This window comes from Carcharodon carcharias, chromosome 15 (assembly GCF_017639515.1).
Source record: "Carcharodon carcharias isolate sCarCar2 chromosome 15, sCarCar2.pri, whole genome shotgun sequence".
Classification (NCBI taxonomy): domain Eukaryota; kingdom Metazoa; phylum Chordata; class Chondrichthyes; order Lamniformes; family Lamnidae; genus Carcharodon; species Carcharodon carcharias.
The window spans coordinates 9956450-9975486 of NC_054481.1; the positions used below are offsets into that span (position 1 = coordinate 9956450).

General features: G+C 44.3%; 1 protein-coding gene across 6 annotated transcripts in view; it reads left to right on the top strand.

The window, feature by feature from the left end:
* Window positions 1-6347: 6347 nt before the first annotated feature.
* brd8a (bromodomain containing 8a) overlaps window positions 6348-19037 on the top strand; it is an 87825-nt gene continuing 75135 nt past the window's right edge. For all 6 annotated transcript variants that reach the window (XR_005945296.1, XM_041206304.1, XM_041206305.1 and 3 more), the window contains exons 1-7: window positions 6348-6400; window positions 12127-12223; window positions 13637-13706; window positions 14288-14337; window positions 14436-14558; window positions 15638-15718; window positions 15869-15933. Coding sequence is in view for 5 of the 6 variants with exons in the window: in XM_041206304.1 (XP_041062238.1) it covers window positions 6379-6400; window positions 12127-12223; window positions 13637-13706; window positions 14288-14337; window positions 14436-14558; window positions 15638-15718; window positions 15869-15933 (508 nt within the window). In the remaining variant the exon portion in view is untranslated. The remainder of the gene's footprint in view (window positions 6401-12126; window positions 12224-13636; window positions 13707-14287; window positions 14338-14435; window positions 14559-15637; window positions 15719-15868; window positions 15934-19037) is intronic.

Sequence of the window (19037 nt, forward strand, 5' to 3'; positions counted from 1 at the left end):
AGTAAGGTTGAGGTTTGCATTTGGCATCAAGAAGAGCTGCCATCGTCACAGTAAAGGAGATAGTAGACAAATGGAATGGATAAAAATAGAGTAGGTACTTAAAAGGTCAGCAATGCACTTAAAGTAGAAAAGGCACCTGGTCTGATGACCTCTCCCACTTCTCCCAAATAACAGACTAGTCCCAATGCTGATAAATCAGCATCCCTGGTGACGATACTTGGCATAACGCCCATATTCTTATAAAACGTCCAATTCATTCATTGCATGCAAAGTCATATAGTATGAAGTAACAGAGCAGCAGACCTAAGTGAGGAGCACCATTTTTATAAACTTTTGACTTATCCACTTTTATTTTTAATTACTGTTGATTTTTTAAATGCCTATTATTGCAGATAACAGCAACATTTTGCCATCGTTCTCTATGAATAAAATGATTTTTAGTGCTATTTGTCCTCCTCAGCCACTTCTATTTTTTTAAAAATGCAAGTAATGGTGCTGAGTGCTAAGGCACTGACCTCTACCACGCGGAGGCTGAGCGTCAACTCGCAGACACTTCCTCCTACCTCTCCCTGGACCATGACCCCACCACTGAACATCAAGCCATTGTTTCCAGGACTGTCACTGACCTCATCTCCTCTGGGGATCTCCCTCCCACAGCTTCCAACCTGATAGTTGCCCAACCTCGGACGGCCCGCTTCTATCTCCTACCCAAAATCCACAAACAGAACTGCCCCGGTAGACCGATCGTCTCAGCTTGCTCCTGCCCCACAGAACTCATTTCTCGTTATCTTGACTCCCTTCTCTCTCCCCTTGTCCAGTCCCTTCCCACCTACATCCGTGATTCCTCTGACACCTTACGTCACATCAACAATTTCCAGTTCCCTGGCCCCTACCGCTTCCTCTTCACCATGGACGTCCAATCCCTCTACACCTCCATCCCCCACCAGGATGGTCTGAGGGCCCTTAGCTTCTTCCTCGAACAGAGGCCCGAACAATCCCCATCCACCACTACTCTCCTCCGTCTGGCTGAACTTGTTCTCACGCTGAACAATTTCTCCTTCAACTCCTCTCACTTCCTCCAAATAAAAGGTGTGGCTATGGGTACCCGCATGGGCCCCAGCTATGCCTGTCTCTTTATGGGGTATGTGGAACATTCCTTGTTGCAGTCCTACTCCGGCCCCCTTCCACAACTCTTTCTCCGGTACATCGATGATTATTTCGGTGCTGCTTCATGCTCTCGTCAGGACTTGGAAAAATTTATTAATTTTGCTTCCAATCTCCACCCCTCCATCATTTTCACGTGGTCCATCTCTGACACTTCCCTTCCCTTCCTTGACCTCTCTGTCTCAATCTCTGGTGATAGACTGTCCACCAATATCCATTACAAACTCACCGACACCCACAGCTATCTCGACTACAGCTCCTCACACCCCACTTCCTGTAAGGACTCCATCCCATTCTCTCAGTTCCTTCGCCTCCGTCGCATCTGTTCCGATGATGCTACATTCAAAAACAGTTCCTCTGACATGTCCTCCTTCTTCCTTAACCGAGGTTTTCCACCCACGGTCGTTGACAGGGCCCTCAACCGTGTCCGGCCCATCTCCCGCGCATCCGCCCTCACTCCTTCTCCTCCCTCCCAGAAACATGATAGGGTCCCCCTTGTCCTCACTTATCACCCCACCAGCCTCCGCATTCAAAGGATCATCCTCCGCCATTTCCGCCAACTCCAGCATGATGCCACTACCAAACACATCTTCCCTTCACCCCCCTTATCGGCATTCCGTAGGGATCGCTCCCTCCGGGACACCCTGGTCCACTCCTCCATCACCCCCTACTCCTCAACCCCCTCCTATGGCACAACCCCTTGCCCACGCAAAAGATGTAACACCTGCCCCTTCACTTCCTCTCTCCTCACCGTCCAAGGACCCAAACACTCCTTTCAAGTGAAGCAGCATTTCACTTGCATTTCCCCCAACTTAGTCTACTGCATTCGTTGCTCCCAATGTGGTCTCCTCTACATTGGAGAGACCAAACGTAAACTGGGCGACCGCTTTGCAGAACACCTGCGGTCTGTCCGCAAGAATGACCCAAACCTCCCTGTCGCTTGCCATTTTAACACTCCACCCTGCTCTCTTGCCCACATGTCTGTCCTTGGCTTGCTGCATTGTTCCAGTGAAGCCCAACGCAAACTGGAGGAACAACACCTCATCTTCCGACTAGGGACTTTACAGCCTTCCGGACTGAATATTGAATTCAACAACTTTAGGTCGTGAGTCCCCTCCCCCATCCCCACCCCCTTTCTGTTTCCCCCTTCTCTTTTTTTTTTCCCAATAAATTATAAAGATTTTCCTTTTCCCACCTATTTCCATTATATAAAATAAAAAAAAAAACCCACTAGAGCTATACCTTGAGTGCCCTACCATCCATTCTTAATTAGCACATTCGTTTAGATAATATCACCAACTTTATCTTTAACACCTATGTGTTCTATTGTACTATTGTTGTTGACATCTTTTGATGATCTGCTTCTATCACTGCTTGTTTGTCGCTACAACCACACCAACCCCCTCCACCTCTCTGTCTCTCTATCTCTCCGCCCCCCACACACACACCTTAAACCAGCTTATATTTCAGCTCTTTCCTGGACTCGAACTCAAGTTCTGTCGAAGGGTCATGAGGACTCGAAACGTCAACTCTTTTCTTCTCCGCCGATGCTGCCAGACCTGCTGAGTTTTTCCAGGTAATTCTGTTTTTGTTTTGGATTTCCAGCATCCGCAGTTTTTTTGTTTTTATCTCTGTGTTTAATTGACTGCCACTGCTCTTCAAGAAATGCCTACCTCCTTGAAGAAGTTCTGTTCCTCTCTGCGACAAGATTTCCGGATTTCTCTGTTGCCTTGTTCACCTTCATTGCTTTCCATTTCTCTCCTAGTGTTTGACAAGGTGTTTACTAAAACCCGCTTTCACAGCCATATCTCCTTTCTCAGTGACTGTCTCCGTCTCCGACTTACCCCACATGGATTTCAACTGAAATTCCACCCCTCATGTTTCGAACCCACCCAGGATTATAGGTATCTCCGGGACATAAAACGTTTCTCGGACTGCTGTTCCCGTCACATTCTGAAATCCACTCTCAGTGCCATGCGCCGCCATATGAACACACTCGACCTCTCCCTCCAGCAGCACCGCCGTACCCTTTTTCAAAGCTGCGCGTGCCCCCAGTTTCATTTTATCCTTCGGCTCATCCGACGCCTCAACAAGAAACTTTTTCTCTTTCTCTCAAGTGCTAAGGAACGCAAGCTCCAACAACTCATCGACACCAACACCCATCTAGGACCCTCCACCCCTGCCTGTCCCTCCGTCCCCACCCCATCTTCCAATCCCAACCCCAGCCGTGTATTCACTATACCCCCTGACCTTCCCCTCTCCGATGCTGAACGTTCAGTGCTCAGCAAAGGACTTAGTTTCATACCCTTACGCCCTCACCTCAATGAATTTCGGGCTCGGCATGATACTGAACTCTTCTTCCGCCGTCTTCGTCTCCGGGCTCACTTCTTTGGGCAGGAGTCCTCTCCCAGTTCAACGGATCCTTTTACCCATCTTCAATATTCTCCCTCCACCTGGACCCCTCCCTCTGGATTCTTACCTTCTCTCGATCTTTTCATTGAGAACTGTCGGCGCGACATTAGTCGTCTCAATTTCTCTGCTCCTCTCACCCATTCTAACCTGTCTCTCTCTGAACTTACTGCACTCCATTCTCTCAGGTCCAACCCTGACATTGTCATCAAACCCGCTGACAAGGGTGGTGCTGTTGTTGTCTGGCGCACTGACCTCTACCACGCGGAGGCTGAGCGTCAACTCGCAGACACTTCCTCCTACCTCTCCCTGGACCATGACCCCACCACTGAACATCAAGCCATTGTTTCCAGGACTGTCACTGACCTCATCTCCTCTGGGGATCTCCCTCCCACAGCTTCCAACCTGATAGTTGCCCAACCTCGGACGGCCCGCTTCTATCTCCTACCCAAAATCCACAAACAGAACTGCCCCGGTAGACCGATCGTCTCAGCTTGCTCCTGCCCCACAGAACTCATTTCTCGTTATCTTGACTCCCTTCTCTCTCCCCTTGTCCAGTCCCTTCCCACCTACATCCGTGATTCCTCTGACACCTTACGTCACATCAACAATTTCCAGTTCCCTGGCCCCTACCGCTTCCTCTTCACCATGGACGTCCAATCCCTCTACACCTCCATCCCCCACCAGGATGGTCTGAGGGCCCTTAGCTTCTTCCTCGAACAGAGGCCCGAACAATCCCCATCCACCACTACTCTCCTCCGTCTGGCTGAACTTGTTCTCACGCTGAACAATTTCTCCTTCAACTCCTCTCACTTCCTCCAAATAAAAGGTGTGGCTATGGGTACCCGCATGGGCCCCAGCTATGCCTGTCTCTTTATGGGGTATGTGGAACATTCCTTGTTGCAGTCCTACTCCGGCCCCCTTCCACAACTCTTTCTCCGGTACATCGATGATTATTTCGGTGCTGCTTCATGCTCTCGTCAGGACTTGGAAAAATTTATTAATTTTGCTTCCAATCTCCACCCCTCCATCATTTTCACGTGGTCCATCTCTGACACTTCCCTTCCCTTCCTTGACCTCTCTGTCTCAATCTCTGGTGATAGACTGTCCACCAATATCCATTACAAACTCACCGACACCCACAGCTATCTCGACTACAGCTCCTCACACCCCACTTCCTGTAAGGACTCCATCCCATTCTCTCAGTTCCTTCGCCTCCGTCGCATCTGTTCCGATGATGCTACATTCAAAAACAGTTCCTCTGACATGTCCTCCTTCTTCCTTAACCGAGGTTTTCCACCCACGGTCGTTGACAGGGCCCTCAACCGTGTCCGGCCCATCTCCCGCGCATCCGCCCTCACTCCTTCTCCTCCCTCCCAGAAACATGATAGGGTCCCCCTTGTCCTCACTTATCACCCCACCAGCCTCCGCATTCAAAGGATCATCCTCCGCCATTTCCGCCAACTCCAGCATGATGCCACTACCAAACACATCTTCCCTTCACCCCCCTTATCGGCATTCCGTAGGGATCGCTCCCTCCGGGACACCCTGGTCCACTCCTCCATCACCCCCTACTCCTCAACCCCCTCCTATGGCACAACCCCTTGCCCACGCAAAAGATGTAACACCTGCCCCTTCACTTCCTCTCTCCTCACCGTCCAAGGACCCAAACACTCCTTTCAAGTGAAGCAGCATTTCACTTGCATTTCCCCCAACTTAGTCTACTGCATTCGTTGCTCCCAATGTGGTCTCCTCTACATTGGAGAGACCAAACGTAAACTGGGCGACCGCTTTGCAGAACACCTGCGGTCTGTCCGCAAGAATGACCCAAACCTCCCTGTCGCTTGCCATTTTAACACTCCACCCTGCTCTCTTGCCCACATGTCTGTCCTTGGCTTGCTGCATTGTTCCAGTGAAGCCCAACGCAAACTGGAGGAACAACACCTCATCTTCCGACTAGGGACTTTACAGCCTTCCGGACTGAATATTGAATTCAACAACTTTAGGTCGTGAGTCCCCTCCCCCATCCCCACCCCCTTTCTGTTTCCCCCTTCTCTTTTTTTTTCCCAATAAATTATAAAGATTTTCCTTTTCCCACCTATTTCCATTATATAAAATAAAAAAAAAACCCACTAGAGCTATACCTTGAGTGCCCTACCATCCATTCTTAATTAGCACATTCGTTTAGATAATATCACCAACTTTATCTTTAACACCTATGTGTTCTATTGTACTATTGTTGTTGACATCTTTTGATGATCTGCTTCTATCACTGCTTGTTTGTCGCTACAACCACACCAACCCCCTCCACCTCTCTGTCTCTCTATCTCTCCGCCCCCCACACACACACCTTAAACCAGCTTATATTTCAGCTCTTTCCTGGACTCGAACTCAAGTTCTGTCGAAGGGTCATGAGGACTCGAAACGTCAACTCTTTTCTTCTCCGCCGATGCTGCCAGACCTGCTGAGTTTTTCCAGGTAATTCTGTTTTTGTTTTGGATTTCCAGCATCCGCAGTTTTTTTGTTTTTATTTTTTTGTTTTTATTTTTTTGTTTTTATCTCTGTTGCCTAGTTACCGTGCAGCCCATGACGTGCGCAGTGATGTCACATCAGCGAGCCCGGACTCTCTCCCTGGATTTTCTTTTTAAAAGGAAAACTCACGCGACGTTATAAAATCCTATAAAACTGAGGGAATCGTGTTGATGCACCGCAAATGAATTTTGTCAAGATTTGGGGATAACGGTTTAACCGTCCGAGGGGAGGGGAGGGGGGGGTCAAAGGCCATGGCGCGCAGTGGTTGCTGGGATGATGGCGGCCGGGACTGGCAGTAAGTGGCCGGGATCGGGATCGGGATCGGGGATGATCTTCTCATACAGGAGTCCTGTCTCCTTGTGGGGGGTTGGGGGGTTCGAGGATAAGTGCTTGCCTGACGAGGGATGTCGGCGGGAAGGGAGTAGCTTGACTGGGACCCTTTTCTGTATCGATCACAATCACGTCCGTGGCTCTTAGAATATAAACAGCGGGCCAGTGAGCTGGATCGTTAACTCTGTTCCTTCCCTCCACCAGCAGGACGACCAACTCCGGCGGAGAAAAATAAGGGCGGTTTGTCATGGAGGCGTGGGGGGGGGGGGGGGAGCTGTTAGGACCAGGGAGAGTGGTCGGGTGCTGCCGGGGAGGGGGCGTGGGGAGGTTGCTGCTGGAGCTGTCGGGAGGGGTGCGGGGATGCGGCCAGAGCTTCCGGATCTGGCCGGGGGTGGGAGCCTTTGTGGAGTGCTGAAGCTGATGTGGGGGCTGGTTGTGGTGTTACTTGTTGGGTGGGGACGAAGTGAGGAGGGGAGGGGAGGGGAGGGGGGGTGGTGGTGCTGCTGGAACTGTTGGGGCTTTGGGTGCTGGGATACTGCTGGAGTTATCAGTTTGGGGGGGAGGGTCCGGGATTAGGTGTGTTGCTGGAGCTGTCCGGGGGGCGTGCGAGAGTAGGGGTGTTGCTGGAGCTGTCAGTGGGTTTAGGGGTATTGTGGGGGTAGGGGTGTTGCAGGAGCTGTCAGTGGGGTTGGGGGAATTGCGGGGGTAGGGGTGTTGCTGGAGCTGTCAGTGGGGTGCGGAGGTAGGGGTATTGCTGGAGCTGTCAGTGGGGTTGGGGGGGTTGCGGGGGTAGGGGTATTGCTGGAGCTGTCAGTGGGGTGCGGAGGTAGGGGTATTGCTGGAGCTGTCTGGGGTTGGGGGGGTTGCGGGGGTAGGGGTATTGCTGGAGCTGTCAGTGGGGTGCGGAGGTAGGGGTATTGCTGGAGCTGTCAGTGGGGTTGGGGGGTTGCAGGGGTAGGGGTGTTGCTGAAGCTGTCAGTGGGGTTTGGGGGGTGTGGGGGTAGGGGTGTTGCTGGAGCTGTCAGTGGGGTTTGGGGGGGGTGCAGGGGTAGGTGTGTTGCTGGAGCTGTCAGTGAGGTTGGGGGTTGTGGGTGTTGTTGGAGCTGTCAGTGGGGTTTGGTGGGGCATAGGGATGTTGTTGGAGTTGTTAGAGTGCACATTCAGGAAGAGAGCGGCTGCTGCACATGCACAAAACTTAGAGGTCTGAATGGCGGGATAAATAACGTGCAGCATGGGACAGTGGACTCAGATACCGGACCATCCCATGAAATGAGGGACAGTTGGTCAACCAGGTTACCAATCTTGCTGCGTATCCAACTTGTTTTGCTATTGCATAGTTAAGCAAATATTAATTGTAAATCTCCTTTTCCTGTTTGAACATAATTAGTGGGTAATTCTGCATCTGACTGTAATATGCCTAGCCTGGGCCCAGCTACTATGTACATAGGATTGAAAGCAGGATTTATAGGAAATAATGGTATAAAACTGAAATACTGAGTGTTAACGTTTAAGGTCATTAACTTGCTGAATATTTCGAGCATTTTCTGCTTTTATTTCAGATCCCAACCTTTGCAGCATTTTGCTTTTGCCCTCAGATTTTACATGTTCATTCCAGTATTATAGTGATAGTTGCTGCCCAGCAATTCAGATAGTGGTTAAAGAGTACGAGTCAATCTGTGATAATGGCCCAGATCTTCCAATGCCACTGGCAGCAACTCTTAAGATGTTTACCTCTATTGCACATCGGGATCCGTGCACGTGTGGTAATTGCCCAAGAAATTTAAAGTTCAGATGTGCAGGTTTGCACTGCATGGGTCCCTCCGAAAGTACCTCCGACACTGAGTTCGGTGTCAGAGATTCGGGCTTGTTGTGTGATGCTTATATGGATACTTACTCTAGTATTGCCCAACTGTTAATTTCTTGCGTGAATCAGTGATTAACAGCACCCCATTGACTCTCACCCTACCCTGCACTCCAACATCGCCGTTTACGTGAATTTCTGGGCCATTGTATAATTCTTGGGATGTGGGCGCTGCTGATAAGACCGCAATCATTGCCCATTCCAGACAAAAGCTAAATATTTGTGGATGCTGGAAGTCTGAAATTGAAAACAAAAATTGCTGGAAATGTTCAGCAAGTCAGGCAGTATCTGCGGAGAGAACAGCAGAGTTAATGTTTCAGGTCTGTAATAAAGGATCGTTAACAACTTGAAATTTTAACTCTGTTTCTCTCCACAGGCCTGATCTGCTGAGTATTTTCAGAATTTTCTGTTTTCATTGTCCATCCCTTCTTGTCCTGAGAAGGTTTTAGTGGACACCTTCTTGGAACCATTGTAATTTTTTCTGTAGTGGCTTGGTGTCACTGAGTGGCTTGCTAGTGAACCAAGTTGTGTACCCTGCAGAGGCAAAATTGAGTAAGGACTTCAGATCATCTTCCTTGAAAGGCATTGGTGAACCAGTTTTTTTGTGTGTGGCAGGTGCAGTAATTGCTTTTGCTGATACCAGACCATGTATTAAAGTCATGTACTAATTACATGCTCAGTTAGAGGTCCAATTATGTCACCCTTATACCAGCATATTGCATCCAGATTGTGTTGTCACCCTTTAAGTTGTTGCACTCCTATAACTCGTGCTCTCAATCATATGTATGTCGTGGCTTGTCCAAGGCTAGGTGTATTACAGTCAGAAGCAGAGTAAAGTACACTTTATGTAATAATTATGATGAAGCAGGAAAAGGAAATACAGAAAGTCAGAGCATAAATCAAAAAGGACAGAAGTGGGGAAAAGAAATTGTGTAAGAATAGAATAATGGATAACATATAAGGGAATGTGGAAGTCTTTATAAGCATAAAGAGTAAAAGGACAGGTGAAGGTTGGGATCAAAAAAGAGAGAATCTTGTGGAGGCAGAGAGTAAGGTTGACGTTTGCATTTGGCATCAAGAAGAGCTGCCATCGTCACAGTAAAGGAGATAGTAGACAAATGGAATGGATAAAAATAGAGTAGGTACTTAAAAGGTCAGCAATGCACTTAAAGTAGAAAAGGCACCTGGTCTGATGACCTCTCCCACTTCTCCCAAATAACAGACTAGTCCCAATGCTGATAAATCAGCATCCCTGGTGACGATACTTGGCATAACGCCCATATTCTTATAAAACGTCCAATTCATTCATTGCATGCAAAGTCATATAGTATGAAGTAACAGAGCAGCAGACCTAAGTGAGGAGCACCATTTTTATAAACTTTTGACTTATCCACTTTTATTTTTAATTACTGTTGATTTTTTAAATGCCTATTATTGCAGATAACAGCAACATTTTGCCATCGTTCTCTATGAATAAAATGATTTTTAGTGCTATTTGTCCTCCTCAGCCACTTCTATTTTTTTAAAAATGCAAGTAATGAAAAAGAGTGCTAAGGAGGAAGGGGGTGGATGTAATACAGAGAGAAGTAGTGAATGTGTGCAATTGGTAAACAAAGAATCACATGTAGTGAAAACAGTGAAATAAAGTGCAGTCCCTGTAAAAAGGTGGGGATAGAGGGAGATGGAGAATGGAAGGGAAAGGCAGAAAGGGGAAGAACTAAAAATTGGAGATGAGCAGTGATAACATGTTCTTTCTACCCGACTCTTTGAACAACATCAAAGAAAATAAATTAATAATGTTTCATAAGTGATATCTGGGGAAATGTATAAATAAAATCTAAATAATATTGCTGTAGTTGAGTGGATGTTGCAATAACTTCTGCAGTTTCTCTTCATTTGTAAAAGTAAACTTGCAATATTTTTAACTTTTTGTCCTCAGTCCACCTGCTGTACAGTTCTATATACTATAGAACCATAGAAAAGTTATGGCACAGAAAGAGGTCATTCAGCCCATCATGTCACTGCCGGTCAGAAAAAGAAACTAGCCGCTCATTTTAATCCCACTTTCCAGCACCTGGTCCAGAGCTCCAGATGCCTTCTTTACCACCTTATCCACCTGTCCTGCCACCTTCAGGGACCTGTGGACATGCATTCTAAGGTCCCTCGCCTTCCCTACCCCTCTTTATATCCTTCCATTTATTGAGTATTCCCTTGCTTTGTTTGCCCTCTGAAAATGCATTACCTCAAACTTTTTTCCGGATTGAATTCCATTTGCCACTTTTCTGCCTACTTATCCAAACCATTGATATCATTCTGTAGGCTCCAGTGCTTCAGATACAGATCCAAGTATCTTTTAAATGAGTTAAGCACTTCAGCCTCAACCACCAATTTAGGCAGTGAATTTCAGATGCTCACCACCCTCTGGTTGAAAAATGTTTGCTCATGTCTCCTCTTCTACCAATCACCTTACATCTGCCCCCAGGTAATTGACCCCTCAGCTTGGGGAAATAAGTCTTTACCGTCTACCCTATCTTGGCCCCTCATAATTTTGTACACCTCTATTAGGTCACCCCTCAGCCTCCTCTGTTCTAAGGAAAACAACCCTAGCCTATCCAATCTTTCCTCATAGCTGCAATTTTCAAGCCCTGGGAGCATTCTTGTAAATCTTCTCTGTACTCTCTCCAGAACAATTATGTCCTTCCTATAATATCGTGACCAGAACTGTACACAAAATTCCAGCTGTGGCTTAACCAGCATGTTATGCAGTTTCATCATTACATCCCTGCTTTTGTATTTAATACCTCATCCAATAAAGGAAATCATTCCAGATGCTTTCTTTACCATCATATCCACCTGTCCTGCCACCTTCAGGGACCTGTGGACATGCATTCTAAGGTCCCTCGCCTTCTCTACCCCTCTTTATATCCTTCCATTTATTGAGTATTCCCTTGCTTTGTTTGCCCTCTGAAAATGCATTACCTCAAACTTTTTTCCGGATTGAATTTCATTTGCCACTTTTCTGCCTACTTATCCAAACCATTGATATCATTCTGGAGACAACAGCTTCACTATTAACTACACGGCCAATTCTTGTGTCATCTGCAAATTTCCCAATCGTTCCTCCCACATTTATGTCCAGCTCAATATTTACAACAAACAGCAAGGGCCCCAACACTGAGCCCTGTGGAACACCACTGGAAACCATTTTCCATTCGCAAAAACATCCATCGACCATTACCCTTTGTTTCCTGTTGCTGAGCCAATTTTGGATCCAACTTGCCACCATCCCCTGTATCCCATGGGATCTCACTTTTCTGACCAGTCTGCCATGTGGGACTGTGTCAAATGCCTTGCTAAAATCCATGTAGGCAACACCCACTGCACTACCCTTATCAATCCTCCTTGTTACTTCCTCAAAAAAATCTATTAAGTTAGTAAGATGCAATCTTCCCCTAACCAAACCATGCTGACTGACCCTGATCAGCCTGTGCCTTCTTAAGTGACAGTTTATCCTGTGTCTCAGAATTATTGATTCCGACAATTTGCCCACCACTGAAGTCAGACTGACCAATCTATATAGTTGTAATGATGACCATATTCCCCACCCAGTGGAACTAGTATGTTTCTTTACTGTGTTGGTTTGTACTTGCAACTGACCTGGTTAATTTAAGCCTAACTATTCAAGCCATAATGTAAAAATATTAGAACTGTCATGATACCACAATGTGATTAGTAAGTGCTATGAATTTGGGAATGATGCTGTCTCATTTTTTTTATCCTGTTTTGTGTCTCCCGACAGTCAATAACTTTGGACTCTTTTTCTTTCAAAGAGCACAAATTGCTGAGTACTGGCCCTACTGAACCATGGTCGATCCGCGAGAAGCTATGCTTGGCATCTTCAGTGATGCGGAGTGGAGACCAAAATTGGTAGGTGAAACTAGGTGCAACTGATTCAGAAGGCAACTAAACACGAAATGTTGCAGTCAAAGTTGAGATGTATTGAATCTTTAAACTTGAAAGAGGCCACTTCAGTATACCAAAATGACTGCGCACAAAATAATTTTGAGTTTATATAGCAAGAATTTCTTTATTCTTTCATGGGGTGTGGGCGTCGCTGACAAGACCAATATTTGTTGTCCATCTCTAATTGCCTTTGAACTGACCTTGCTAAGTCATTTCAGAGGGCATTAAGAGTCAACTGCATTGCTGTGGGTCTGGAGTCACAGGTAGGCCAGTCCAGGTAAGGATGGCAGATTTCCTTCCCTAAAATGGGTTTTTACAACAATTGATCATTTCATTGTTACTGAGACTAGCTTTATATTCCAGATTTATTAACTGAATTCAAATTCCACCAGCCGCCATGGTGGGATTTGAACCTATATCTTAGCGCATTAGGCTGGGTCTCTGGATTACTAGTCCAGCAACATTACCACCATGCCACAGTCTCCCATGTTGTTGCATTTTCATTGCAGAGTATTTTCTTTATACTTTGAGATTATAGAGGAGAAGCAAACAGGCCTGGAGCAAAATTAAGCCTGGTGGTGGGCAGAAAAAAATTGTTTTAAGGGCCATCATAGACATCCTCTTCATTACCCAGTTTTAATATTATAAAGAGAGATAATTATGCTGACACTTTTTCTTGGTATGTTTATTAGAGCAGATTGAGAATAGACATTTTGCGTACAAGTGAGGCAAGGAGGCAGGAGATTACCTAATGCATAAGATTGAAAAAACAGAGAATGCACTCGGCTACCATTTTACACCTGCGGTGTGCAGCATCTTTAGTAGAAACCTTCCAGCAGGCTGTTGTGCATCATCTCAGTAAACGGTTTTGAAGATTACGTGGGGAGTTAGCACGCACTCCTTTCTATTTCTTGGTTACCTGGGTTTTGAGTCTGTCCGATGAGATGAAAGACATCTCTGTTTTCCTTTTGTAAAGCCCTTGGATAGAAAGGGTTTAGGAAGTTACAGGCCAGCTTGTAACGGGCATGACCAACAAAATGGTAAACTCACTTTGAAAGACCAAGAAAATCATTGTGTCACACTATACCATGTTACAGTAGAGGATGCTGTACTGAAGTTGCATGTAAAGCACGCAACTGGAACAACAGTGAAGGATCGTGACTTTTTATTGAACCTTTACTAAACCTGACCAAGAATGCTTGATTCTGATATTGGTTGTCTGATCAAATCATTAACATTCCTACTTTGAGCACTGACATTTAAAAAAAAAACAACTTGTAAGGTTCGTGGAAGGTAATTTCAAATGCTGATTTTTCTTCTGTGTGCAGCAGATTAATAATGTGGAACCAGCGATGATTTGTCTGTCAATTTTTGCAGGGTATCGGTTAGCAGGGCAATCAAACCTTTTGCAGAACCTGGACGCCCACCAGATTGGTTTTCACAAAAGGTAAGAGCTCAATTTTTTGCCAGCTTAATGAAGGAAGGAATCTGTAAAAAGCCATAATATTTGACAAAGTTCATTTAGTTTCTTCTCTTGTGTGCCTGTGATTCCTATGTTGCTTGGCTAATTCTTTGTCGTGTTTGTGTTTTCTGTCTCTTGGTTGGTTATTTTCTACTTTATCAGATTGCAGAAAATAAATCACTATACATTTAAAAAATAAGAATTTTAACTTCTTCAATCTCCCTCCCCACCATTTTCTCAGGTTAAAACAGACCACCGCCTTCTTGAGGACAACTGGGGATGAGCAATAAATGTTGATCTTGCCGGTGACACCCATAGCCCATGATCTAATAAAAGAAATGACTTGCAATTGGAGTTGTCTTTGACCCCCCAGGCTGAGTTTATGGTCCCATTTACTCTCTGTATACTTCTATCTCTGTAATATCGCCCACTCCCATCTCTACCTCAGCTCATCTGTCACTGAAGACACTCATCCATGCCTATGATTGATGTGTTGCATCTATATTGTCATAGCGTATGTTCTACTTATTACAGAACTTGTACTTGTTTATGTTCTCTTTATATAGCATTGTGCATCACAATATTCAGAACTGCTGGAGACAACAGAAACTCCCAAGTAAGTACTTAATCCAGATCTGTATGTATATTGATAATTACAATCTTGCTGAAATATAATGGTTCTTTCTTGCAATGACTCCATCAATCCTTTCGCAGACGGAAGCGTGGTGAGAAAGGAGAAGTTGTGGAAACTGTGGAGGATGTAATTGTTCGTAAGCTCACTGCTGAGCGAATTGATGAGTTGAAGAAACTTATTAAAGAGACTCAGGAGAAATACAGGTCAGGACTGCACAAATTAGTTGCATTCATTATTTGTTCAATCTATGCATTTAAAAAAAATTACTATCAAAAGGGGAAGAAATTGTGATTTTACTGTTTCTACCACCTTTGCTCAAGTGGTCTTTCAGCCTAATCAACCCAAGATATTGAGTCTTGTAGAAGTCACATCAGATATTTTTCATTGTTCGTTAGTAGATTATTTTTTGTCATGTTGAAAGTGGTCATCTCCACCTAGGATAATCATAGTCTGCCCGGTCCAAAACCACACAGTCTTGGGGCAGTGGTATATTTTTATCCTTTGACTATATATTCTTTTCCCTGTAAAAACAGGACTTTTACTTTTAAATGTTGTTTCCCTGTCACCAGCACCACCACACCACCATGCCCCCCCCCCCCCCCCCCCCCCCAAGTGTAAACAGTTCTTTCCTTTCCCTTGATTCTTGTTTAATATTTTTCTTTATTGTTCTTAACTACTATATTTTCATTCTCGTTTCTGGAATTACTTGAGTTTGCGTCAAGTTTTCCAGACTGTATTGACTATTCATCGAAATATAATATCTAGTCCACAAAATAATTGTTCACCTGAAATAACAGAAGAACAGTAAACACTAAGGAACATGTAAGAGGTTTGGCATTCTAAATCTTTGAAAGACCTGCCGCAGAATTTTTAAAACCTTTATGTTCACGCACAGATACACTTCATGTTATTGTATCCTGAGCAGGTAATTGGCAGATATTTATAGTGTGGGTACATGTTGTTTAGGTAGTAATTTCAAGGTGTCGTTGTGTTACTTCGGCATGTTGTTCCTCAGTTTACCTTCAGCTGCTGCTGGTACCAAAACTCAATGTCTATCCATCTTGTCATGGATTATATTTCACGACTAAAATGTGGTTTACATACCTCTGCAAATTGCAATGCTAAAATATTTTCTGTGTTTGTGTTCCTGCAAATGGACATTGTAAACAATGATAACTAATAGCTATGCAACATTATATGTTGGAAGGTATCAGTACTGACCACTGATGAGCTTCAAACTTGAAATAGACTTTCAATTCATATTTAAATTTGGATTCCACAGAAAGGTGAAGAGAGAAGCAGAGCTGATCCAAGCTGGCCATGTAGATAGTAAACTTCAGGAAACTTGGAATGATATTGCTGCGTAAGTATGGAAATAAACGAAATGAGCAAGCATTAGTTTTATTATCTAGCAGTTAAACCAAAGTCAGAATATTTGCATTTTCTGTGTGGAGATTTCCCATGTGAAATAGAGTTGTTTTATAAAACTTAATTTTTTGCCCTTTTATTATAGGAAGAAGAAACATGAGGAAGAGGAGGCTGAAATGAAGAGACGTGCAACAGAAAGTGCTTTTCAGGGTATGAGCCATTTAAGAATTCAAATTTCCATGATTTATTGCACGTGTACCAATTAAGACCATAAGAACATAAGACGTAGGAGCAGAAGTAGGCCATTTGGCTCATCGAGTCTGCTTGGCCAATTGATGAGATCATGCCTGATCTGACAATCCTCAACTCCACATTCCTGCCTTTTCCCCCCTCTCTCAATTTATAGCCATTCAGATAATCTGCCTTCCTGTTTTTGCCACTAAAATGGATAACCTCACATTTATCCACATTATACTGCATCTGCCATGCATTTGCCCACTCACTCAACTTGTCCAAATCACACTGAAGCATCTCTGCATCCTCCTCACAGCTCACCCTCCCACCCAGCTTTGTGTCATTTGCAAATTTGGAGATATTGTATTTAGTTCCCTCATCTAAATCATTAATATATATTGTGAATAATTGGGGTCCCAGCACCGATCCCTGCGGTACCCCACTAGTCACTCCCTGCCATTCGGAAAAAGACCCATTTATTCCTACTCTTTGTTTCCTATCTGCCAACCAGTTTTCTATCCATCTCAATACACTACCCCCAATCCCATGCGCTTTAATTTTACACACCAATCTCTTATTCCTCCTCATCTCTGTTTTAAATGGGCGACCCCTTACTCTGAGGTTATGCCCTCTGGTCCTAGACTCTCCCACAAGGGGAAATAACTTCTCAGCATCTACCCTGTCAAGCCCTCTAAGAATCTTATATGTTTCAATAAAGTTGCCTCTCATTCATCTAAACTCCAATGAGTACAGGCCCAACCTACTCAACCTCCCCTCATAAGAAAATCCCTTCATACCCAGAATCATCCTAGTGAGCCTTCTCTGGATTGTCTCCAATGTCAGTATATCTTTCCTTAGATAAGGGGACCAAAACTGTTCACAGAATTCTAGGTGTGGTCTAACCATTGCCTTGTATAGTTTTAGCAAGGCTGCCCTATTTTTATACTCCATTCCCTTTGGAATAAAGGCCAACATCCCATTTGCCTTCCCTATTACCTGCTGAACTTGTATGTTAGCTTTTTGGGATTCATGCACAAGGACTTTCAAATCCCTCTGTGCTGCAGCCTTCTGCAGTCTTTCGCCATTTAAAGAATATTCAGCTCCTCTATTCTTCCTGCCAAAATGCATAACCTCACATTTTCCCACATTATATTCCATCTGCCAAGTTTTTGCCCACTCACTTAACCTGTCTATATCCCTCTGTAGACTCCTTATGTCATCCTCACCACTTGCTTTCCAACCTATTTTTTTATCTTCTGCAAATTTGGCGATAAGGCATTCAATTCCCTCATCTAAGTCATTAATATATATTGTAAATAATTGTGGCCCCAGCACTGATCCCTGTGGCACTCCACTAGTTATAGGCTGCCATCCTGAAAATGCTCCCCTTATCCCAACTCTCTGACTTCTATTAGTTAATCAATCCTCTATCCATGTTAATATACTACCCCCGGCACCATGGGCCCTTGTCTTAAGTAGCTTTATGTGCGGTACTTTATCGAACGCCTTTTGGAAATCCAAGTATATTACATCTGGTTCCCCTTTATCTATCCTGCTGTCACCTCAAAGAATTCTAATAAATTTGTCAGGCATGGTTTCCCCTTCATGAAGCCATGCTGACTCTGCTTGATTAGATTATGTAATTCTAAATGCTCTGCTATTACATTCTTTATAATAGACTCTAACATTTTCCCAGTAACAGATTACCTATCAAGATTGCACTGTACAGAAATGTTACGAATGATGTTTATCTGTGCACTTAGTTTTTGTTGCACTGTTTAGTTTGACCTTTTCCACCATAAATGCTTGTATCCACATTCGTAATAGAAAACACCTATGTAAAGTCACCACTGTGCAATCTGGTCACTAGGTCCCCAAAATTCTCATTACACGTATTCATTTCTTTCGTTTATGATTTTTTTTCTCCTTAGTGATTGACATTTCTGATGCCTAAAACCCAATTAAAACATGTGAATAGTTACACATTTCTCAATAGCTGACTAAATTTTTCTGTAAAATTGTTTTTTAATGCCTTCATTAATGTTTTTACTTGGCACTTACCAAGATGCCACCAGGCTTGCAAGACTTTAGTTGTGAGGAGAGATTAGAGAAACTGCAGCTCTTCCTATAAGGGTAAAGGGGAGAGTTCAACCTCCTCCAAGATTTTTGCATACAATCTTGGTTGACACCTCAGCGCAGCACTGAACGGATGTTGCATTTTGTCAGAGATACTAACTTTCAACTGAAAGAAACTGAGGCCCTATAAGTCCATTTAGGGAGATGAAAGGAATTTGTAGTACTATTCAACAAAGAGTTGGGAGTTCTTATATCTTGGTCGATACTTTCCACATAGATGGTTAATTTGCTTATCAGGCTTTGACAGAAGTGGGAGGATCGATAACATCAGTGCACAGGAAGATAATCTTTAGTTAAACCAGGTTCTCAAACAGGGACGGGACATGTGACATGGTTAATGAGGGTGCAAAGATGACACCGGAGTTACAGGATATAAATGCACTGTAACCGTGAAACTTGCGTTGTAGTACTTGCAATGCAATTTTTAGTTCAGTTCGTCACAAATTGCGTTTCGACATTCAGAGCTGAAGTGAAAAACACTGGAATGGCTCCTTTATTTGGACCAAAGGCACCCAATTTTGATGTAGAAGATTTCTGGTGTTTGTTAGTGATTTTCTTTGAGATTTGAGACAGTGATAGCTCTATTCTGAAACCTATTCCAAGTTCCATTCTTTCGTTGTGCATTTCGTATTTGTGTCTGAGGCAGGCCATTTAACTCTGAGGATCAGCCCACCTGAAGCATAGATTACAGGATAGACATCTGGAGTGGAACCACAGCCTTTCAGCTCATGGTTATTGAGGATTTTTGCATTGGTTCAGCTGAGACCAGCTAAGTTAGCACAAAGTAGGGATAAAAACTTGGACTTTACTGGTCTATACAACTTGGTTGCCACTATCTGGTACAGTTACCAATTGACACATGTTAGGTTCTAAATGCTTTTTGTGTTTTATTAATATGCACAGTTGTTGCTTATCCATTTTTGAACTGATACTTCACATCTGTG